This window comes from Bos taurus, chromosome 6 (genome assembly GCF_002263795.3).
Source record: "Bos taurus isolate L1 Dominette 01449 registration number 42190680 breed Hereford chromosome 6, ARS-UCD2.0, whole genome shotgun sequence".
Lineage (NCBI taxonomy): Eukaryota > Metazoa > Chordata > Mammalia > Artiodactyla > Bovidae > Bos > Bos taurus.
Genome location: NC_037333.1, coordinates 61,791,572 through 61,817,313, shown reverse-complemented (window position 1 = coordinate 61,817,313; position 25,742 = coordinate 61,791,572). Strand labels below are relative to the sequence as shown.

The 25,742-nt window shown below is 39.7% G+C and overlaps 1 protein-coding gene across 2 annotated transcripts in view; it reads right to left on the bottom strand.

Annotated features, from left to right (window-relative positions):
• GRXCR1 (glutaredoxin and cysteine rich domain containing 1) overlaps window positions 1-25,742 on the bottom strand; it is a 238,684-nt gene that overhangs the window by 12,157 nt on the left and 200,785 nt on the right. For both annotated transcript variants that reach the window (XR_009494886.1, XM_059887754.1), the window contains exon 3: window positions 3,527-3,592. Coding sequence is in view for 1 of the 2 variants with exons in the window: in XM_059887754.1 (XP_059743737.1) it covers window positions 3,527-3,592 (66 nt within the window). In the remaining variant the exon portion in view is untranslated. The remainder of the gene's footprint in view (window positions 1-3,526; window positions 3,593-25,742) is intronic.

The window sequence follows — 25,742 nt, the reverse complement described above, 5'->3', positions numbered from 1 at the left end:
CTGGATTAAGCACAAGCTGGAATCAAGATTGCCAGGAGAAATATCAATAACATCAGATATGCAGATGACATCACCCTTATGGCAGAAAGTGAAGAAGAACTAAAGAGCCTCTTGATGAAAGTGAAAGAGGAGGGTGGAAAAGTTGGTTTAAAGCTCAACATTCAGAAAACTAAGAACATGGCATCCGGTCCCATTACTTCATGGCAAATAGATGGGGAAACCATGGAAACAGTGACAGACTTTATTTTCTTGGGCTCCCGAACTACTGCAGATGGTGACTGCAGCCATGAAATTAAAAGACGCTTGTTCCTTAGAAGGAAAGTCATGACCAACCTAGACAGCATATTAAAAAGCAGAGACATTACTTTGCCAACAAAGGTCCATCTAATCAAAGCTATCATTTTTCCAGTAGAAAATAGAAAATTCCATCCATTTTCTCACATGTATGGATGTGAGAGTTGGACTATAAAGAAAGCTGAGTGCCAAGAATTGATGCTTTTGAACTATAGTGCTGGAGAAGACTCTTGAGAGTCCCTTGGACTACAAGGAGATCCAACCAATCCATCCCAAAGGAAATTAGTCCTGAATATTCATTGGAAGGATTGATGCTGAATCTGAAGCTCCAATACTTTGCCACCTGATGCGAAGAACTGACTCATTTGAAAAGACCTTGATGGTGGGAAAGATTAAAAGCAAGAGGAGAAGGGGACAACAGAGGATGAGATGGTTGGATGGCATCACCAACTCAATGGACATGAGTTTGAGTAAACTCCGGGAGTTAGTGATGGACAGGGAGGCCTGGTGTGCTGCCGTCCATGGGGTCACAAAGAGTCAGACATGACTGCATGACTTAACTGAATTGAAAATTTGCAGAACAAAACAATAAAGAAATAATATATTATTTAATAGAGGATGCTGGAAATCTCACTATGTATAAGAAAATGGAAATGGATTCTCCATTAATGAAAGAACCAGATGGTAACAAGTATAAAGTGAACAGAAGAAAATGTAGGCTGATATCTTCTGACCTTATGACAGAAGGATACTTCATAAATAAAAGTTAAAAAGCACAAAAATAAGGACAAATGGTGGGTTAGGTTATATCAGAAGGTTTCTATTGGATGAAGGACACGAAGAAAGAATCTAAAAATAGGGAAGGAAATATTGACAATTATTAAAACCAACAAAAAGTTAACATCTAGATTATAGAGGATCTTCTGAAAGCCAACAACAACAGCAAAAGTTCCAAGATTTTTAATGGGAAAGGATAAGAATATACAACATAAAGAAAAGAAAGAAAGAAAGTGAAGTTGCGCACAGTCGTGTCAGACTCTGGGACCCCATGGACTGTAGCCTACCAGGCTCCTCTGTCCATGGGATTTTCCAGCCAAGAGAACTAGAGTGGGTTGCCATTTCCTTCTCCAGGGGATCTTCCAGATCCAGGGATCAAACCTGGGTCTCCCGCATTGTAGGTAGATGCTTTATGGTAATATACAACATACAGAAGAAGAAATTTAAAAATTTAACAAGCATTCAAGGAAATGCCCAAACTCAATGGTTATCAGAAAAACATTAATAAAATGATAAGGCTATATATCTTTATCCCTACTACCTTGGCAAAAATTATGGAACAATGTAAAACAATTGTGGGGAATGTGAGAACATAGGAAACCTCTTTCTCTGTAGGAGGGAGTATTGGATGGTGCAAACATAATGAAGAGCCATCTGGCACTACCTGAAAAAGTGGGGATACGCACAAGCTATTATCCAGTGATTTCTACTCTCAGAGACATTCACAAACGAACGTGGTCCAGGTTACTCCTTGCAGCAGTTTATTTGAAGGAGAAGTTAGAGGACATCAGTGGATGAGTAGATAAAAAATAGTATGGGAGCCACGTACAGCTGCACTGTCCAAAATATAAGCTATTTGTCAGATATGGTTAATTATATTACTTATTTAAAAATTTTTACTTGATTTGAATTTAAATCAAATAGAGTTAAATAAAATTTAAAATTCAGTTCTTCAGTCACACTAACTATTCTTTAAGTGCTCAATAGCCACATGCATCCAGTGACTACTATGTTGGATAGGATACAGTAAAAACATCTCCATCATCAGAGAAAGCTGGATTCAATTGTACTGTCCTGGAGAAGTATGAAGCAATTTAAAAGAGGGGATGAAAGGTTCACGAAGTAATATAGGTGGTTCTTAAAAGCATAGTGCCTATAGAAAGGAATTTGAAACAAAATTAAGTGTGTTACATAACATCATTTGTACAAATAAAAGTATGCAAAGAAAATAATAATACACATTGAGTTAAATCACTTAAATTAAAAGGCACATATTAACCCAAATTGATGGTTTCATCAAATTGATGGGACTGGAGTACAGTATGGGGATGAAAGGAAAGAAACAAACCCATCTATACAGATTTTAGAGCTGAGAGGAGTTTTAGATTATGATATACACACCATCATTGTATTTGTCCTTCTGGGCAAGATTACAATATGAATAAAACATGATTCCTAACACCAAGGAGCATATAGTTCATTTGGGACACGACTCAAATGTTCAAAGAAAAGAGGTAAGAAAAATTAAATGACTGTGATAAACACCTGAGAAAAAGAGGGATACAGGAATGTGAAGGTGGGAGAAATCTGGAATGATGTAGGAAAGATGTGATGCCACAGAGGGGCCTTGATGATGGTGGAGGCGAATGAGGCAATGGAACAATAGCAGGCTAGGCAGACAGAAGGAAAGGGAGTAAGAAGCCATGAAGTGGAAGGAATGGAAGAAAATCAGGAAAGAGGTCAGCAAAGGAGACTGGACCACAAAGAGCTGGCCATGGCACCTCCAATCCATGTAACCATATTGCATGGTTCACCTGGGAAAGTCTGAGTCATGTTCACTGTCCCAGAAAAATTACTAATGCACCTTTTTGACTCTCAAGATGACCCAGTTAGGCTATAAAATATATATAATTTAATTCTACATATAGAGAGAAATAGGCTGATAAAATTGAGAGATATTAATGACTTTCTGGGTACATACTGATTTGATACATTATATATCCAAATAAATATTTCTGAGATGTTGTAATTACAAGTACAGGAACAAAATTAAAAGGTGCACTTTTGGAGAAATAAGTTTTTCTGTTATCTTTAGAAATGGCAAGCTGGTCTTTGGGAAAAAGGAAAATAATTTACATAAAAAACGTTATTTGTGCTTCCAGACAATGGCCTGACTTGAAATACCTCATCAACATCTCTATAACAGAGAATTCGGTTCTAATAAAGCTGACTGGAATTTTCACCTAATACTATGAGGTTGTTAGACACTAACACTAAAGTCACTCTAGCTGGAGCAAACCTCATGGCAGGTGGTAGCAAATTAAAACTGCCACACGTATCCTGTTACATATTTGTAAGAACATGCAGGGGAAAATTCAATTAGGGAAACTCAATTACAATCAAAATGTGTTGAACATTTTGATTACTAAAAATAAGTTGCTAAAAGCACAATTACCTCAATTTTGGTTAAGAGGTCTTGCAGTTCTCCTGATTCGTTCATTGACAAAATTTTCTCAGCACCCTATTAACAAGAGAGGGTAGGGGAGAAAGAAAATCCATTTTGTTAGTATTTGAGAAAAAAAGTTCTAGACGGGAAAGTTTAACCCAGAAAATACTGAACAGGATTTTTCACTTCAGATCTGCTGCAGCTACTGCTGCTAAGTCGATTCAGTCGTGTCTGACTCTGTGCGACCCCATAGATGGCAGCCCACCAGGTTCCCCCGTCCCTGGGATTCTCCAGGCAAGAACATTGGAGTGGGTTGCCATTTCCTTCTCCAGTGCCTGAAAGTGAAAAGTGAAGTTGCTAGGTCATGTCTGACTCTTAGCGACCCCATGGACTGCAGCCTACCAGGCTCCTCTGTCCATGGGATTTTCTAGGCAAGAGTACTGGAGTGGGGTGTCATCGCCTTCTCTGTCACTTCAGATCTAAATAAACCTAAAACCAGTCTTCTCTGGAGGCTCAGTGGTAAAGAATCTGCCTGCCAGTTCAGGTGATGCAAGTTCAATCCCTAGGTCAGGAAGAGCCCCTGGAGAAGGGTATGGTCACCCACTCCATTATTCTTGCTGGGAAATTCCAAGGACAGAGGAGCCTGGCAGGCTACAGTCCATGGGGTCGCAAAAGAGTCAGACATGACTTAGCAACTAAATAATAACAACAAAACCTAGATGCAGGAAACCAAAGGAGTAGAAATTTCTCTTCACATATTCTCCCCTCTAGTAAGGCTAATGGTGGGCAAAAGGAGGATTGCCAGCAGAAGTTGAGCGATGGGAACCCACAGCTATCAGATGAAGTCCAGATATGGAAGATTCCAGCATACCCTTCAGAGTTGTTCAGGAAGCTGAAGCCAGCCACCTGGGAAAGGAAGCCTCTGAGCAAATCCCCAGCCTGGGCTACCTCTGCCCTCTTCCAGGCAGTCCTGGACCTCCCCTCCTTAGAGTCATGCATAATAGTAATAATAAAATTACTAAGCATCCACAAAAGTACCTATTGTGAGTAGACACCGACATCATCTAATTTGATGTGGTGGATTCTCATAACAGTAGAAATTGAGCCTCAGTGAGATTAAATAACAATTCCAAGGTCACCCAGAGAAAAAGCAGAGTTGGAACTAGAACACCAGCAGGGGATTTACTTGAGAGCTAATGTTTTCAACTTTTAAAATTTTACTGTGAAAAAGGAAAACAGAGGCAATGTATGCACTTTCCCACAAACCCATCGTGTCTTTTGGAACTACTCCATTTTCCTTTCCCTTCCAGCCTCTACCTACCTTTTCCCACTCTATTTCCCAACATCCAGCCATAGAGGGGAAAGAAGGAAGGCATCATTATTTTCTATCAAAGACAAGACCACCTCTGCCTTTTTCACATCATATCCCTGGCAAAAAATAAGTGTTGAATCCATTTTTTATTTGAGGTAGGAAATGGCAACACACTCCAGTATTCTTGCCCAGAAAATCCCATGCACAGAGGAACCAGATGGGGCTACAGTCCATGAGGTCACAAAGAGTTGGACACAACGAGCGACTGAGAATTCATGAATGCCATTTTTGATTAATCAAGACTGCCGGAAGCCAGCATGAGGAACTCCACCCGTAGCAAAGGTCATGAGGAAGGAGGCTCGGCATACGCAAAGGCGGGATCGAGCCTCAGGAGTTCCCCTGGAAATTCTCGAGCATCTGCCCCCAAAACCAGAGTCTGCCTACTTACTGCTTTGTGCTCTCACCTACACCTCTGACTTTACGGGGACTGTCCCCCACCACCTCTCTCTGAAAAAGAGTTAAATTACAGCTCCAGTTAATGAAGTTCTTGGGTGTGATAAGAGTGTTTTAGTTCACAACTGTGAGAGGCATGAGATGTTCTAAATTGTCTAAATACAGATTCCTTTGAGCAGTTAAAAGATTGATTAGAAATTGTATTGGTGAAGGGTTTTTCACTTGTTGGGCCAATGTTTGCTGCTAAGTCTCCATATCCCTTACCTACTGTGTCCCTGGCAGTGTATTGATTAATATAATTGGTGTAAGTAGTAGCTTTAATGTTTGTAACCTTGGGCCCTTGAGTTAATTCTTTTTCTTGTTATAGCCCACCACACCTTTGCCCTGTATGAATGAAACTTTATCTAATGCTTTTGGAGGGTGGCGCCTGACTAATCACCTTTAGAGAAAAATAAGATTTCTGAAGAAAGGGTCTTAAAATGTTAACAGGCCTCCAGGCCAGAAGAGGATGCAAATCACCTAAACTTTTGCATATGATAAATTTACAGGAAGAAAGCCTGGCTTACTGCATGACTCTACCCCTTCCCCCATTATCCTCTATGCATAACTTAAGGTATAAAAACTACTTTGGGAAATAAAGTGCGGGCCTTGTTCACCGAAGCTTGGTCTCCCCATGTCGTTCTTTCTCTCACCTTCTGGCTGAATTATTCAGCCTCTTTTCTCCACTGAATTTCCTCACTGAGCTATCCTTATTTAACCACTCTTTATATCCTTAATTAACATTTAATTAAGCAATTGTTTCCTGATCCTCACCAATGCCGTCCCTGCTTCAAATTCCCTGGATCCAACGGGGTTGGATCCAACGGGGTTGGACCCCGGTACAAGACAGACAGAAATATCATCACATAAAAAAAATACTTCCTGGATTCCTGTTTGTGCTGAGCAGGGTGAAAAACACAAAGACTCATTTAAAAAATTAAAAAAGGCCCTCATGTTAGGAGATTACAATACATTTTTATGTAAACACACAACCAAGTAACCCTCAAGGAGAATGGGAGATGCCTGCTAAATGAGTGATGCAGGAAAAGGATGAACCAGGAGATCCCAGCAGGGAGAAAAGAAGATCTGCTTATGGGGAGCAGAAAAGACTTTCTGAGGTTGGTGGCATTTGATCTGGACTTTGAAGATTAGGTGAGAGCTTTTAAGACAGGCAGGAGTTTGAAGATTAGGTGAGACTTTTAAGACAGGCAGGAAACTCCACCAGGGATGTACAGGAGCCTTTAGTTTTGCATTTCATTTACTTCAGTTTATTTTATATTGGTGCTAATGGTAAAGAACCTGCCTGCCAATTCAGGAGACAGAAGATGTGAGTTTGATCCCTGGATTGGCAAGATCCCTTGGAGGAGGGCATGGTAATCCACTCCGGTATTTTTGCCTGGAGAATCCCATAAGCAGAGGAGCCTGGAGGAGCCCTGGTAGGGCAGAGAGTCAGACAAGATTGAAGTGACTTAGCACACATGCACACATATCATCTTAATCACAATCAGGAATGTCCAACAAAGCATAGTGAATGAATATATAGGGCTACGGAAAACAAATTATATTCCTTTGTTTGTCAGTGGTTTTGCCAGGAATACAGATATGACTGACTTAGAGTGAGAACAAACTAAGGAAACACCAAAACAAAACATTAAAAGCCTAAAATGTGGTGATAACTGGTGTATTTTACTTGTGCTACATTCTATTTCTTTTAGGAGTTACAGGAGACACGGGTTCTCTGCATAAACTAAAATGGGAAAAGCCTCAGGAAATTTGGTACCTGAACTAAGCATTAAGGAGAATATATCACTCATTTTTCTTCAATGAAAGAAAATGTACCCCAGGGACTACAAAACATATGAATGTACCCATGCAGCCATCATGCATCTGCTTCCCAGATCTTTCCTTATCTTAGCAAGGTGCCTTAGTCTGCTGTTTAGAATACCATGCGCAGGTCAGGAAAGGACTATCTCACTACCCTGAGATGCATGAAATTTACTCTCTGCAGCCAAATCATTCCAGCACCATCAGTACTACAGGAGCAGATTTCATGTTTCATGAGAAACTCAGGCTGTGCTCACATAAGCCATGTAATAATGAAAGGCAGGAGAGTCTATGCTCTTGGAGACATCTGCATGCCTGTAGCACAAATGGTAGACCAAGTTCTTGAGGGAGAAAAAGCTCTGCTCTCTAATAGAGACCTAGGAGCTAAGAATTTCCACCCTCCTCACTGCAGCTGCTCAATGCGGCCTCCGCCGCAGCTCCACGTGGCCGGACCTCCCCTGGTTTCCTTGGGAAGAGCCCGCTGGTCCCTGAGCTATGTATTGAGCTGTTATAACAACCAAAATTGCCTGCTTGTCCACAGGGTTCCACATCTGCACCCTCCACCTGACCTTGTCCTTGCTGAATCTAAGTGCAAGATCCTACAGGGAGGACAAAGGCATCAAATGGTGTTCTCTCTGCTCTTCAGCAGCAGCAACAGGATGGGAATCTCAGCCTCATTGGCAAAGACTATGGGCTTTCACGGTGACTCAGCAGTAAAAATTCTGCCTGCCAGTGCCTGCCAATGCAGGGAAAAATTAGATTCCTCCCAACCCGAGACTTGGGACATTTACCAGGGTAACTCCCAACCTGATATTTACCAAAGTAACTCTGTCTGCACTGCATTTACATATTCCAAAGGTCTTATTCCATACTGTTTTCCATCGAGAGCTTTCCAATTATTACTTGGCCAATAATGAAGCCCTTGTGTCCATAAAAGGGAGAGCATTTCCTTAAGCATCAGCATTCTTGGGAAATAGTCTTTTTTCCTGGCTGGTATTTGGCTAGGAATGTCACATGTGAGTTTGTTGCTTTTAAAATATAACTCCACATACAAGTCCACGCAAGTAGAAATTAAGTAATGGTTCTATTGATTGGCGCAGTTTGCCAAGACTGCCAATATACCTGTGGAAATATTTCTAGTATATTTTTCAATTAATGTAGAATCATGTTTTTTTCTGAAAAATAATATCTTCCTGAAAATAATGATTATAGTGATATGTTAAGTGGTTTACAGACACTGGCTCTTTTAATCATCGGTGTGAAGTAAGTATTATTGTCATGATTTTTGAAATGAAGACACTGAAGTGTGATAAGGGCAGTATCCCAGGCCTTTCTGTTAGTCAAATACAAGGCCTGGGGTACCTCCCTTATGCTCTTCATACTTTAGTTTCTTCATTTCAAAAACTGTGATAATAATACTTACTTTGATAGTTTACATATGATGATGTGGCATATGTAAAACACAAAATGATATCTATGATTGAGCCTTAAGTTTCATTCTGAGCCAGATCCTCCACTGAAACAAAGTTTCCTTAGCATAGTAGTTTACACAATGCAATGCCTTACATAAGATTTTAGAAGAATTGGCTGATACAATAAATAACCCTTGCCTTTTTATTAACTATAAAACACTAGTATTTGTTTTTGTTATTGTTTAGACCCTAAGTCTTTGTGACCGCATAGACTGTAGGCTGCCAGGCTCCTCTATCCATAGGAGTTCCCAGGCAAGAATACTGGAGTGGATTGCCATTTCCTTCTCAGGGATCTTCCAGACTCAGGGATCAAACTCAGATCTCCTGCATTTGCAGGTATTGGCAGGTAGATTCTTCACCACTGAGCCACCAGAGAAGCCCATAGTCTCCAGGTCAATACAGAAATGGCTCTTGAACCAAACAATATATGATTTCATCTCTCCTGCTTTTCAGGTTCCTTTTCCCTCTCTAATGCCTCCCTGCACTTATTTCTCTCCCCATATTTTATTATATCTTTGAGTAACTGGGATGAAACCCAACATCCTTAGCACCATCTACAAAGGCCTTCACTATCTTTTTGGACCAACCTTTCCAGCCCTGTGCTCTAATACCATATGCTGATACTCTGAATTTCTCCCATTTTCCTGGACACACTGCATCCTTGCATAATATAATATACCTTTGCTCATGTTCCATCCTTTTGCCCAAAGTTTCTCCTATCCTCACCATCCTCTTCTGGGAAACTCCTGTACATCCTTTCAAACCCAGTGGAAATGTTACCTTCTCAATGAAATGTCTTTGATTTTCTAAGACAAAAATCAGTCCTTCCCACCTCTGTGCTGTTAGACCACACTGTGTCCCACTGCACAGCAATCCTAGTGGTGATGACAGGGGCTACAACTTCTTCAAGGACCACCACTTTGTGGGGTGCACTATACACACTCATTAAATATTTGCTAGATTTATGTCTTCTATCTTTTTGTAGTAAATGCAGTAATAAACTCCAAATGGCAGTTTCTTATAATAATTGCCACTTAAAAAGGAAAATAAACAAGGTCATGAATCAACATGTACCTTGGTGGAGGTAAACTTGCAAGGGATCAAAACAGAAAGACAGATACCTAGAGTAGACAGAGGGATGAAGACAATGCAAATGATTTCCTCTAGTTACCACTTCTCTCATCTGGGCACATGATAGGAAGCAAAGAACAAACCACTGGCAGTTGACTTCTGATGAAGCCCAGGAGGCTAGGACTGTCAAGTCCTGGCTGCTAAAGGATCCTTCGGCTGTGCAATCAGGAGAGCAGATGGCAGAGCTGGTGTTTAAGCAACTCAACTACTACGCAGCAGGATGCCTGCCATAGGATGTGTTCAACAAATGTGTATTGTTATGGTTGCCATGTGGCCCAGAATGGAAGGTTACATCCACCCTGGAGATAGGCCACCTGAGCCCAGCTGACAAAGGCAGGATTGACTTTAGGAATTAGCTTTGGATCGTCTCCAGCACATGAGCAAACTCCACCGAGGCCCTGGTATTCTACACGAAACACTTAGACTTGGAAAATGTTCAAAACAGCTGAAGCAGTATCCCACCAGTGTCTAAAAAAACCAGTAAAGGCTCCTGTGGATAATTTCATTCTAAAAAGCACAGTATTCCTCTGTCCCTGGCAGGGAGAAGTAAGCATAAAATTAAACTAGCTGACTTGTTTTGTGCAATTATATAACACAGACTTTTAGTGTTAGAAAATACCTGCCGAAGACTGATTTTAGTTTTATGTAATTAATTTTTTCAGTGTGGTTCTAAAGAACAAAACTTCCTATGGAGGTTAATCTTGATTGTTTTTTATAGTAAATCCATATCATCAAAATAGATGTTCTTAACAATGTGTATTATTGTCTTTCTTATGGAAGAAGGCCACCTCTCCTTTTGCTTTAATATTAATATCAAATCATATAAAAGTGACACCAAGTTACCAAGCTAAAAGAAAACAGTATTGAGGGTTGAGCAGAATAAGCCAGAAGACTGCATTATTTAATAGATTCAGATTGTCACCTACTGTGTCACAAAATTTTCGCCTCGTAAAGTGAATTTTAGAATACAATGATTAAGCTCACAAAGTTTTTTCTTTTTAACTGAGATATAATTGACATATAACATCTAACTATTTTCAGGTGTATAACATTATGATTTGGTATTTGTATATACTGTGAAATGATCACTATAAGAAGTCCAGTTAACACCCATCATCATACATAGCTACAATATTTTTTCTTGTGATCAGAACTTTTCAGATATGCTCTCTTAGCAATTTTCAAATATTCAGTATAGTAAGTACTATTAACAACAGTTACCATTCTGTACATAATATCACATAACCTATTTGTTTTATAACTGGAAATTTGTACCTTTTGACTCCTCTTCACCCATTTTATTTCTGCCCACTATACCTTTGGCAAACATCCATCTGTTCTCTGTATCTATGACTTCGGGGGATTCTTTTTTTTTTAATTTGTCTTGTAGGGGTTAGATTCCACATATAAGTGAGATCATATTGTAGCTTCCTTTCTCTGACTTATTTCACTTAGCATAATGCCATAAAGGACCATCCATGAGATCACAAATGGCAAGATTTCCTTCATTTTTATGGTTGAAAAACATATATGTGTCTTATTTTCTTTAACCACTTATCAATTGATGGGCAGTTAGGTTGTTCTGTATCTTGGCTATTGTAAATAATGCAGAAATGAACACTGAGAGTGCATATATATTTGGGGTTAGTGTTTTTGTTTTCTTCAGATAAATGCCCAGCAGTGGAATTGCTGGACTGTTTGGTAGTTCTATTTTTAGGTTTTTAAGGAACACCCATACCATTTTGCACAGTGGCTGCACCAATTTGTATTTTCGCCAATAGTGTACAAGGTTGCCTTTTCTTCACATCCTTGCCAACACTTGTCATTTCTTGTCTTTCTGATGACAGTCATTCTAACAGGTGTGAGGTGATGTCTCATGGTTTTGACTTGCATTTTCTTGAGGATTACGGACACTGAGTACCTTTTTATATACTTGTTGGCCATCTGTAAGTCTTATTTGGAAAAATGTTCATTCAGATCCTCTGCCCATTTTTTAATTGCACTATTTGCCTTTTCACTATTGAATTTATATTTTGAATATTAACCCCTTATTAGATGTATGATTTGCAAATATTTCCTCCCATTCTGAAGGTTGACTTTTCATTCTGTAGATGGATTCCCTTGCCGTGCAAAAGCTTTTTAGTTTGAGGTAGTCCAACTTGTCTATTTTTACAATCAAAGGATTTTTTAATAAGATGCCAGATTAAATCCCAGTGTCTCCACTTACAAATTAACTTGGACAAAAACCCTTTAAGACTCAGTTTCCTTATTTGTAAATTGTGTATAATAATGTGTACAGTGTTGTTGGAAAGATGGCATGAAATGATATGAGTCTAGAACTTTGTATAATGCATGATAGGAATTCAATAAATAGTAGTCATTTACTTGTTCATTATTATTATTATTCTTGAACTCCCCAAGGACATTTATAAGCTAGAATCGATTTCAAGCTCTCGAAATCTGGTTCACAAACATTTTCCATCCACATTCAATAAATAATAAAAGGTACATGCAAATCAACAAGAGTCTCACAATTGTTTTGGGGTAATGCCACCATAAAGGGACTGTAATAAAAGGGGGGGGTTAAATAAAACAGTGGGATGAAAAACTCATTTGTGTAACCTATTGAAAGGTGACATACTTGAGGACTTTCCAGACAATAAAAGTTCTTAGCTAAGTTGTAGAATGGCTAAAGTATTCTTTATTACGGGAGATTTAGCAAGCTTTCAACTAGGACTCTGAGGAGTCAAAAAGGGACAGTTAGTGAAAAACTTTGTTGATGAAAATTGAGTTGATTATTTTTCTGGGACACATGGATATTTAATTACTCAGCAGGAAAAATATTTGAGAAAGACTCATATGGTGAGAATAATTGAGAAATATAATTAGTTGATCAAAATGTCAGTTAAAATTTCATCAATAGGAGGGAGCTCCTACTTGAATGGGGTTTAACCCAGATGGGATCCAAGGATATTTAAACACAGATGGGTTAACTGAAGAATCATCACTGCAGCAGTCAATGAAAATTACTTTATTTTGTCATTACTGCCTTAGTAAATTTGAGCAAACTCCAGGAGACAGTGGAGGACAGAGGAGCCTAGAGTGCTGCAGTCCAGGGGGTCGCAGAGAATTGGACAAGACTTAGCGACTGAACAACAGCAACATAGTAAAATGATCAAAAGATCAAAGCACCACTCCCACCTAGCTGCTACCTAGAAAGACATCGCTGTAGTGAAATTCATGCTCATGAAATAAAGGAGCTATACTATTTTTTATAAAGTTCTACCATGTAAAAGGGTCATGGGTTATCTAATATTTTTGTTTGTTTAATTTATGAGAATAAACCCAATAAATGCAACTTTCAGGATCCCAGAAGGAAACTTGGATGTACAAACAATTTAGCTGAAGAGCATTTAATGAGGGACCCATTTACAGAAGTATGAACAGCATTAAGTAAACCAACAGGCTTGATGAAGCACCCAAGTGCTGGCAAAAAGAGGAAGCTGTTACTACGTTTGAGTTTAATGTATACAGTTCAGTTCAGTTCAGTCGCTCAGTCGTGTCCGACTCTTTGCGACCCCATGAATCGCAGCAGGCCAGGCCTCCCTGTCCATCACCAACTCCTGGAGTTCACCCAAACTCCTGTCCATCTAGTCAATGATGCCATCTAGCCATCTCATCCTCTGTCGTCCCCTTCTCCTCTTGCCTCCAATCCCTCCCAGCATCAGAGTCTTCCAAAGAGTCAACTCTTCACATGAGATGGCCAAAATACTGGAGTTTCAGCTTTAGCACCAGTCCTTCCAAGGAACACCCAGGACTGATCTCCTTCAGAGTGGACTGGTTGGATCTCCTTGCAGTCCAAGGGACTCTCAAGAGTCTTCTCCAACACCACAGTTCAAAAGCATCAATTCTTTGGTGCTCAGCTTTCTTCACAGTCCAACTTTCACATCCGTACATGACCACAGGAAAAACCATAGCCTTGACTAGACAGACCTTTGTTGGCAAAGTAATGTCTCTGCTTTTTAATATGCTATCTAGGTTGGTCATAACTTTCCTTCCAAGGAGTAAGTGTCTTTTAATTTCATGGCTGCAGTCACCATCTGTAGTGATTTTGGAGCCCCCAAAATAAAGTCTGACACTGTTTCCACTGTTTCCCCATCTATTTCCCATGAAGTGATGGGACCAGATGCCATAATCTTCGTTTTCTGAATGTTGAGCTTTAAGCCAACTTAATGAATACAGAGCCCAACAAAAGATGTAGTCGTGGGAAAGGGACCACAGAGGAATTCAAGGTCTGCCTGAGGTGCACCTCAGAATGAAGGGAGCAGAGAAAATAAATACTGCAGTTTCCTGCCTCCCTCAGATTTCCTGCTCTAGTCTCCTTCTGACTGATGTCAGAGGGCAAAGCACTTGAAATCAGACACTCAAGGCATTTGAGTGGTGCAGTTGGTTAAGTTTGCCCACAGCAGACCAGAGAAGGAGAGAATGAATCTGGAAAGAAAAACAGAAAGTAATGAACCCAAGCAGCCACAAATCAGATGATTCCTTTCATTCTATTAGGAGTCCATTTATTATGTATCTTCAGAACAAGAGAATAAGGATGATGGTAATCCTCCTTTAATCCTAAGGGGAAGGAAATCATACCAGTAACAAGATCTACTGAGAAGGTTGTAGCACTGGGGTTAAACTGGTGGGCTCAGCCACACATTAAATCCTGTCTTGGCTACTTACGTGCTGTGTGAGTTTGGGCAGTTAATCCCTCCAAACATCAGCCTTCTCAGCTATAAAATGAAGAGAAAAATAACTCTATCATGCAGAGTTGTAAGAAATAAATGAGATAATGCCTCTTATGTGTTTAGCATGGCTTCCCTGGTCTCTCAGACAGTAAAGAATCCACCTGCAATTCAGGAGACCCAGTTTCGATCCCTGGGCTGGAAGATCCCCAGGAGAAGGGAATGGCAACCCACTCCACTATTCTTGCCTGGGAAATCCCATGAACAGAGGAGCCTGGCAGCTACAGTTCATGGGGGTCACAGTCAGACACAACTGAGCAACTAAACAGGCACACATAGAGCCTTGGAAATTAAAATATGTGTTTCTTCTTGTTTTCAGCAAACTTGTATAAGTCATGGATGTTTCATTTAGCTTAATTTCAGAAATGGCATTTGGAAAGACATTGTCAGTTGCTTTCTTTTCTGAAATCAACTGCAGTGACCTTCTCACAGTGGGACTATCTTCCATCTATAATAGTATGGGGAGAATACTAATTACCTCTGCTCCACTGTTATTATCCATGCTCCAGTCTCCTTTGTAGTTAGAAAATCCTCTGAGACCTCTTTGGGCAGAGCATACAGTGAGAGCCTATTTTTCTCAGCCTCTGTGTGGTTAGATGCAGCCATACGACTAAGTCCTTGCCAGTGAGATGTGAGCAGAAGTAATGCAAGCTGCTCCCAAGCCACACTTTTAAATTAGGCAGATTCTCTTATATTTTCTCTTTTAAATAAGCTGGGAACCATGGAGTGAGGCTCACCCTGAAGGGAGGTGCAGTAATTTAGAAGAATCACTTATGGAAAAGAGACAGTCTGTACCCCTGCACTACCTCCAACTCAGACTTCTTTGAGAGACAAATATACATCGTCTACCTTGTTTATAAGAATAACCTATGCATGATTTGGGCTTCCCAAGTGGCACTAGTGGTAACCTGCCTGCCAGTTCAGGAGATGTAAGAGACACAGGTTCGATCACTGGATCAAGAAGATCCCCTGGAGAAGGGCACGGCAATACACTCCAGTGTTCTTGCCTGGAGAATCCAATGGACAGAGGAGCCTGGCAGGCTATAGTCCATGAGGCCACAAAGAGTTGAACACTACTGCAGTGACTTAGCACGCAAACACATGCATGATTCACATAGATGATTGAAAAATATGTATATAGACTGATATAGACATATAGATATGTATGCATATATAAGTATAGATGTGCTTATATATATATATATAGAGAGAGAGAGAGAGAGAGAGAGAGATTTATGTTGAGATAACGTAGAGATAGAGACAAAGAGATAGGATGAGTAAGACATCAGAGGGAGTGACTTAGAAACCAGCACAAATTCTTGGGTACTGCCCAAAACTTAAGTTATTTTTGTTGTTGTTGCTTTTAGCTACAAGATTTAGGGGAAAAGTAAAATAGAGTGACAATAATAACCTTGTTCAGAGAGAATTCTTATAGCTATTTTTAGGCTCTTTTCCTCCACTTTACCAGGGGCTTTTCTTGCCAGGACTATCTCCCGTTCCAGAAAAGCAAATCAAGGCACTGATTTTGAAGGCAAGTTCAAGAAGGATGAATCAACTCAGGTCTCTAAATCAGGACTGAGAACAAAGCTTGGTACTCCTTTCTCATCTTCTTTTGTTCTGGCCTCTCTGACCTCCAAAGAAACCTAGCTTACAATTTTCTCAGAGTACAAGGCTTCTGTGATTCATCTCCTGGCTGTTTCAGTGGGTAGGACAATGCCAGGAGGGCAGTTCTCAAGGGATGTGGGAGGAAGGAGTTAGAGCAGTGACACCATAGCAGAGCCTAGGAGAAGCCTCTCCTCTAAGCAGAAGCTTAATGAACATGTGCTCTGCAAGCATCACTTTTTTAATCTGCACTGCTTCCCTGCAAGCTGTCTTTTAAAATCCTAGTTGTAAAAATAGAGAACATAAGACTCAAAGGAATTGTAAAAGTATTATGAGTACCTGTTCAAGGTCACTCTACAGCTAACAGTTGGCAAGGTCAGGATTGCAATCTAAATCTCTGTGTGTTGGCGGCTCAGTCATGTCCAACTCTTTGCAACCCCATGGACTGTAGCCTGCCAGGCTCCTCTGTCCATGGGATTCTCCAGGCAAGAATACTGGAGCGGGTAGCCATTCCCTCCTATATTTTCCAAACCCAGGGATCAAAACTGAGTCTCTTGCATTGCTGGCAGAATATTTACCATCTGAGCCACCAGGAAAGCTCTAATCTAAGTCTACCTGGCTCCAAAGTCTATGCTTTTCTTCAACAAACTTCACTTTTTTCACTTATAAATATATACATATATATGTTTTAAAAATAATACCTATCTTTAAGGGATACTATGAGGATAAAGCATGATAGTAACACATGTTGTTACTGTTTAATACAGAACATAGAAAGTGGTTAATAATAATATCTGTTAATATACTTGCTATTACTACTATTATTGCACTAAAACACTATAAAAGCAGTATATGATAAATTTTGTCTAATGTTAACTGATAGTAGATAGTAAAGAACATAGATTTTAGACCTTGTCATTTCTTAAGTCTCATGGAGTGTTTCAGCATCTCATTATGCCCTCAGTGCAGGCAAACTTATGCTGTAAATTTCTGACCTGTGCATCTCTATTTCCTTCCTGTGAAGCACAAAAGCAAATAGATGGAAACAGAGGTTATTTGTTAATGGACCTAGGCTCTCGGGACTGTTTCAGGGACTCTAGAGAGTAAATATATAGTCTCTTGTTTAAAAGGTGGGCTAATCCATGAAATGATCATTTATCTTCCACCCATTTAATAAGGCAAAGTACAGTCACAGATAAAAGATAATATACTAAATAATAAGATAAAATAAATTAAGAGAAATGAAAGCATACCTAAAACAGTAAAAGGTAAAATTTAAAAGCAGATTCCAAGAATAAAAAGAAGTTTAATGTAATCAATGAAAACTAGATGAAACTAAGCAAATAAAAACTAGGAAAGATATACTAGTGAAGTAAAATAATATAACCAAAGTCACAGTAGACTAAGAAAAGTAAGATAAAGAGAGCCCAGAAACATTTTAAAAATAAAACAAAAAAAAAAGAAAATACAAAATTAACCAGTTAAGACATTATGAGGTGTGAAAATAATGTCAAGGAATTTTATTAGAATGTATAAATGAGGCTGCTTCTAAGACCCAAAGCATAAATCCTCATATGGAAACTATCCAGGCCTTTAAGGCCACTTACTTAGTTACTAAACTATAAATGACATCACCAAGTAGACAGGTACTCAAATCAACATTCTAGCAGTTGATCTTGACTCCTTACTCATCACCCCACATCCAAGCAATCAAGAAGTGCTATTTATTCACCTACAATGTTTATTTTGAAACCATCCATTTCTCGTCACTTCTATTGCTAACATTCTGTTTCAAAGGTCCACTATTTCTGAGGTTTTATTCATGCTCGCCATCAATCTCTACTCCACGCAGAGACCAGAATAACCTTTTACAAAGCCAGAATGGTCACCTCATTTGCCATTCCCCTCATTAAAAACATTGAATACTTTTGTCTTCCATTTATACCAGAGGCCAGACCTCTTACCATAATCTATAGGATCCTGTGCAGCATGTCTCCTTCTAATTCTCTAAGCTACTTTCACAGCCTCACTTCTGTGTCAAGCTCATGATCTTCCCATTGGTTTTCCCTTTAATTTTCTTACAGCACCCAAAACATGCCAGTTCTTTCCTGCCTTAGAGCATCAGCACCTGCTTGAGTGCACAAAAGCTCTACCATCAGAATTCACAGCTCCCAGGGTGGCTTTTATGGCGGCCTCATTGTAATGTTCCAAGTCTTAGCTTCAAGTCTCAGATCCTAAAACAGACCTCCTCTGATCACCCAAATTAAATAAACCCTTTTTCTAATTACTCTCAATCTTAGACCCTGTTAACTTCATAGTAATTTTCTATCTGTAATTTAGCACATGTTCCTAATATTTGCCTGTTCCTCTCCCCCAGTAGAATGTAAGCTCCATGAGACAGGACAACATCTATGTAATTCAACATTGTATATAACTGGCACTTGGCATGGAGCCAGACACATCTGCATGTCTCCTAAATACTTCTGAATGAAATTTCATGCTGTGGGCTTCCTTTTCAAAACTTTGGCCTCCCTGATAGACAAAAATCCTTCACATCAGAACCAAGGAACAGAAAGCAACATGCTACGTCCTGGTGCCCTTCCCCATATCTGGCTTCTCATGCCCCAAGTGTACTGTCTCCCACAGATATTAGTGTAGGATAACTCAGTGCAGCAAGAGGAAATACTGCAGGCTGGCTCCTTAAAGCCTGTAATTTGCAATCTGGTCACAGTCTCCCTTCCTGCAGCGATTCTTTGTTCTTGAACAACATAAGGTTGAACAACAGGGCATTGCCATTAGTGCTACTTATTATGGTTCAACATAATAAACACACACTGGTCCACAGAAAAGAGGACATATAATTAAAGCTAAAGAATGTGCTACAGATAATAAAATGGACCCAACCAATCTCTCAAAGGTTATTGCAAAATAAAAATATATTTTTAAATTAAAGTTTTTAAGTAAATTAGGATTAAATTTTTTAAATTAACTGAATTAAAGAAAATATCTCAGAGACTAAACTGTCACTCAATACAGGTCTCATTTACATCAGAGCATAAGTACCAGTACCTTTATTTCCTGTGAGACCAAAATAAACTATCATCTCTTTGCTCCTGGTATTTACAAGAAGGATTACAGAGGACAGGAAACAGGAAAAAGCATAGCATTGGTTCCAGTAGGCTGGCAGTGAGGGACAAAATCAGCTAAAATATAAGAAGGATATTCAACACAAGCCCAAACAATTACAAGCAAACCATTCAGAAGTTTTCAGCAAGATACATATACTGCTAAGAGTCTACATTTTGAAGAGTAAAAATAAATAGATTTCTTCTCCAGAAAAACTCCACATAAATTGAGATATCTCTCCTCACAGTGCAAAATAAATAACTGTCACTATTCTTGCTTCCCTGGTGGCTCAGAGGTTAAAGCATCTGCCTCCAATGCAGGTTACCCGGGTTCGATCCCTGGGTCAGGAACATCCCCTGGAGAAGGTAATGGTAACCCACTCCAGTATTCTTGCCTGGAGAATCCCATGGACGGAGAAGCCTGGTAGGCTACAGTCCATGGGGTTGCAAAGAGTCGGACACAACTGAGCGACTTCACCTTCACCTTCATTCCTGACATCAGTGCTTTAAACTGGATCCTTTTCAAGAGTCAAAAACTCAATGAAGGGAATAAGCTGCACCCTTTGCAAAGTCTAGCATCAAGCTTCATGTCAAACTATCCTCCACTGAGTCCTGATGCTCCTTAGCCCTTGCTCAAGGTGAATTCAGAAAAAAGCTATAAGCAAGACAACTTTATTTGGGGCAAGCAAAAGGAACAAAGTAGAGTCTCATTGCAAATGCAGTTGACAGATGACCAAAGAAGGTAACTTTGAAGGTATTATAAAGGTATCAGTAATCTCTGAGAAAGATGCAGGAATTAAATTGTAGAAGGAAAGAAATGCTTATAGCTATACACACTGTCCCTAGTATATGACTGGAAAAAGTATGAACTGATAATATAGTCTTCACCCTTTCCCCAACATGTTTTGGTAATAACCCAATCAGCATAGGCTGATACATCACAACAGGTTAAAAAAATGTACATTAAATAGAAGTTAATCTCCAGCAACCATCTGATATCCAACAATCTTAGGAATTCAGTGGGCTTGTTGTTTACTAACTGATGCTTACAAACCAATAAGCCAACCATATACTCTGGACTGGTTTAAGAGTTTGCTGCTTAGCAGTTAGTGAATTGATGCTATTCTCTTAATTCAGTGTAGGATGATTTTATACAAACTTTTAAATTTTCTAGCAATTGCTCCAAGCAAGATACCTTTTAAGGGTTAAAGCTGTTTTGGGGAGAAGTCCCAATTTGGGGGTATCTTGAGGGAAAAAAGTGGGCCTGGGGCTAGGATAGGAGTAGAAGCTCAGAAGGAGAACAGGAGAATGGCTTCACTGCTGTATAGGAAACAAAGAATCGCTTTCCTTTCAAAGAAAGGGGCGAGGACATTTAGGTTGCTTTCAGGTCTTGGTGATTATAAATACTGCTGCAATGAACACTGGGGTGTATGTATCTTTTGGAATATGGTTTTCTCCAGATATATGACCAGAAATGGGATTGCAGGATCATAGGGTAGCTCTACTTTTAGTATTTTAAAAAACCTCCATACAGAACAGGCTGCACCAATTTAAATTTCACTAACAGTGTAGAAGGCAATGGCACCCCACTCCAGTACTCTTGCCTGGAAAATCCCATGGACGGAGGAGCCTGGTGGGCTGCAGTCCATGGGGTCGCTAAGAGTCAGGCATGACTGAGCGATTTCACTTTCACTTTTCACTTTCATGCATTGGAAAAGGAAATGGCAACCCACTCCAGTGTTCTTGCCTGGAGAATCCCAGGGACGGGGGAGCCTGGTGGGCTGCCGTCTATGGGGTCGCACAGAGTCAGACACGACTGAAGCGACTTAGCAGCAGCAACAGTGTAGAAGGGTTCCCTTTTCTCTACATCCTCTCCATTCATTGTTTGTAGGTTTTTTTGATGATGGCTATTCTGACCTATGTGAGGTGATATGTCATTGTGGTTTTGAGTTGTATTTCTCTAATAATTTAATGATGTTGAGCATCTTTTCATGTGTTTTTTAACCATCTAGGTGTACATCATGAGAAATGCTGGACTGGAAGAAGCACAAGCTGGAATCAAGATTGCTGGGAGAAATATCAAGAATCTCAGATATGCAGATGACACCACCCTTATGGCAGAAAGTGAAGAGGAACTAAAAAGCCTCTTGATGAAAGTGAAAGAGGAGAGTGAAAAAGTTGGCTTAAAGCTCAACATTCAGAAAACGAAGATCATGGCATCTGGTCCCATCACTTCATGGGAAATAGATGGGGAAACAGTGTAAACAGTGTCAGACTTTATTTTGGGGGGGGGGCTCCAAAATCACTGCAGATGGCAACTGCAGCCATGACATTAAAAGATGCTTACTCTTTGGAAGGAAAGTTATGACCAACCTAGATAGCATATTCAAAAGCAGAGACATTTCTTTGCCAACAAAGGTCCGTCTAGTCAAGGCTATGGTTTTACCTGTGGTCATGTATGAATGTGAGAGTTGGACTATGAAGAAGGCTGAGCGCCAAAGAATTAATGCTTTTGAACTGTGGTGTTGGAGAAGACTCTTGAGAGTCCCTTGGACTGCAAGGAGATCCAACCAGTCCATTCTGAAGGAGATCAGCCCTGGGATTTCTTTGGAAGGAATGATGCTAAAGCTGAAACTCCAGTACTTTGGCCACCTCATGCAAAAAGTTGACTCATTGGAAAAGACTCTGATGCTGGGAGGGATTGGGGGCAGGAGGAGAAGGGGACGACAGAGGATGAGATGGCTGGATGGCATCACTGACTCAACGGACATGAGTCTGAGTGAACTCCGGGAGTTGGTGATGGACAGGGAGGCCTGGCCTGCTGCGATTCATGGGGTCGCAAAGAGTCGGACGCGACTGAGCGACTGAACTGAACTGAGGTATCTTCTTTGGGGGCCTTCCCAGGTGTCTCAATAGTAAAGAATCTGCCTGCCAATGCAGGAGACACAGGAGACCCCAATTCAATCTCTGGATTGGGAAGATCCCTGGAGGAGGAAATGGCTACCCACTCAGTATTATTGCCTGGAATATTCCATTGACAGAGGAGCTTGGAGGACTATAGTTCAGGGGTCACGAAGAGTCGGACATGACTGAACAACTGAACGCATGTTTTCTTTGGAAAAATGTCTATTTAGATCTTCTGCTTATTTCTTGACTTTTTTTTTTTTTTTTAATTGAGCTGCATGAGCTGTTTGTATATTTTGGAGATTAATCCCTTGTTGATTGCTTCATTTTCAAATATTTTCTCCCATTCTAATCTTTTCGTTTTGTTTACAGCTTCCTTTGTTGTGCAAAGGAATTTAAAAAGGTATATGTGCCCAAAATCTACTAATTTGCTAAGCATTTTTAAAGCATTTTTTAAGCCAGTTTGTAAAATTTCTTTGCAACATACAAAACTGAACCAATGACTACAGGTAAGAAAAATAAAAGTGAAAAATATTTTTCTTCAGTTTAAATTTACATTTTCAGAGGTAATTATTTCTTTTCTGCCTTATGAAAAAGTCAGGAAGCACCTGTAATGTTTAGAACAAATGATTTCCTTTTGGGAAATGTTATAAATGTGGGATTCAAGTTTGTCTTGTTGCAGATTCTGTGGTTTTTCTATTTCTTTTTAAGAACATGAAGAGATTCTTTTTTTTTTTTCTTATAAGACCTCTGATGAATTTATATTCAGTCATTTGTATTTTTAAAACTTATCATTAACTAGCAGTTCTGTAATATATTGTCTTCAGACTGTGATTTTCATATTTTCCACTTTTTGAGACAGATTGAATTGGTCCTTGGCTCTACTTAGTTATATGTACATGGAGCATATTGATTATGAAAAACATATGGAGCTCTCTACTGATGAGGTTGAAGTTTCAGTATACATACCTTTCAAGTTTATTTCTATACTAATAAAAGAAAGGAATCTTTCAATCAATAAAAATATGACTAGAAAGGGAATGGAGGAATTTGGCAATTTTTTATGCAAAGTACAGCAGAGTGATAGAAAGCATAATCAAGCTTGGTAGCTGGGAGTACAGACTCTGAATTTAGAAAGCCTTGTCTAGGAGTACAAAATGAAGTAGGGCAAAGGCTAATAGAGTCTTGTCAAGAGAATATACTGGTCACAGCAAACACAGTCTTCCACCAACACAAGAGATGACTCTACACACGGACATCACCAGGTGGTCAATACTGAAATCGGACTGATTGCATTCTTTGCACCCAAAGATGCAAAGAATGGCTCTACAGAGTGAGCAAAAACAAGACCAGAAGCTGCCTGTGGCTCAGATCATGAACTCCTTGTTGCAAAATTCAGACTTAAATTGAAATAAGTAGGGAAAACCACTAGACCATTCAAGTATGACCTAAATCTAATCCCTTATGATTATACAATGGAAGTGACAAACGGATTTAAGAGATTAAATCTGACAGAGTGCCTGAAGAACTATGGATGGAGATTCATGACACTGTACAGGAGGCAGAGCTCAAGACCATCTCCAAGAAAAAGAAATGTAAAAAGGCAAAATGGTTGTCTGAGGAGGACTTACAAATAGCTGAGAAAAGAAGAGAAGCTAAAGGCAAAGGAGAAAAGAAAAGATATATCCATTTGAATGCAGAGTTCCAAAGAATAGCAAGGAGAGATAAGAAAGCCTTCCTCAGTGATCAATGCAAAGAAATAGAGGAAAACAATAGAATGGAAAAGGCTAGAGATCTCTTCAAGAAAATTAGAGATACCAAGGGAACATTCCATGCAAAGATGGGCACAATAAAGGACAGAAAAATGTATGGACCTAACTGAAGCAGAGATATTAAGAAGAGGTGGCAAGAATACACATAAAACTATACAAAAACATCTTCATGACCCAGACAATCAAGATGGTATGATCACTTACCTAGAGTCAGACATCCTGGAATGTGAAGTCAAGTGGGCCTTAGGAAGCATCACTATGAACAAAGCTAGTGGAGGAGGTGGAATTCCAGTTGAGCTATTTCAAATCTAAAAGATGATGCTGTGAAAGTGCTGCACTCAATATGCCAGCAAATCTGGAAAACTCAGCAGTGGCCACAGGACTGGAAAAGGTCAGTTTTCATTCCAATCCCAAAGAAAGGCAATGCCAAAGAATGTTCAAACTATCGCACAATTGCACTCATCTCACAGGCTAGCAAAGTAATGCTCAAAATTCTCCAAGCAAGGCTTCAACAGTACATGAACTGAGAAATTCCAGATGTTCAAGCTGGATTTTGAAAAGGCAGAGGAACCACAGATCAGATTGCCAACATCTGCTGGATCATCAAAAAAGCAAGAGAGTTCCAGAAAAACACCTACTTCTGCCTTATTGACTACATCAAAGCCTTTGACTGTGTGGATCACAATAAACTGTGAAAAATTCTGAAAGAGATGGGAATACCAGACCACCTTATCTATCTCCTGAGAAATCTGTATGCAGGTCAAGAAGCAACAGTTAGAAGTAGACATGGAACAACAGACTAGTTCCAAATTGGGAAAAGAATACTTCAAGGCTGGATATTGTCACCCACTTATTTAACTTGTATGCAGAGTACATCATGCAAAATGCCAGGCTGAATCAAACACCAGCTGAAATCAACATTTCTGGGAAAAATATCAATAACCTCAATAGGCAGATGACACTACCCTTATGGCAGAAAGTGAAGAAGAATTAAAGAGTCTTTTGATGAAAGTTAAAGAGGAGAGTGAAAAAGTTGGCTTAAAACTCAACATTCAGAAACTAAGATCATGGCTTCTGATTCCATCAGTTCATGGCAAATAGATGTGGAAACAATGGAAACAGTGACAGACTTTATTTTCTTAGGCTCTAAAATCACTGCAGATGATGACTGCAGCCATGAAATGAAAAGATGCTTGCTCCTTGGAAGAAAAGTTAAGACCAACCGAGAAAGCATATTAAAAAGCAGAGTCATTACTTTGCCGACAAAGGTCCACCTAGTCAAAGCTATGGTTTTTCAAGTAGTCGTGTATGTATCTGAGAGTTGGACCATAAAAAAGCTGAACACCGAAGAATTGATGTTGTTGAACTGTGGTATTGGAGAAGACTCTTGAGAGTCCCTTGGACTGCAAGGAAATATAACTAGTCAATCCTAAAAGAAATAAGTCCTGAATGTTCATTGGAAGGACTGATGCTGAAGCTGAAGCTCCAATGCTATGGCCACCTGATGCGAAGAACTGACTTATTTGAAAAGACCCTGATGCTGGGAAAGATTGAAGGCGGGAGGAGAAGGGGATGACAGAGGATGAGATGGTTGAATGGCATCACAAGTCGATGGACATGAGTTTGAGCAAGTTCTGGGAGTTGGTGATGGACAGGGGAGCCTCGTGTGCTACATAAAATCCATGGGTTTGCAGTCGGACATGACTGAGCGACTGAACTGAACTGAACTGAGATTTTGCTCCACCGCTTCTGCTGTGGATCTTTGGGTAGATTTCTTAATCTCTCACAACCTCAGTCC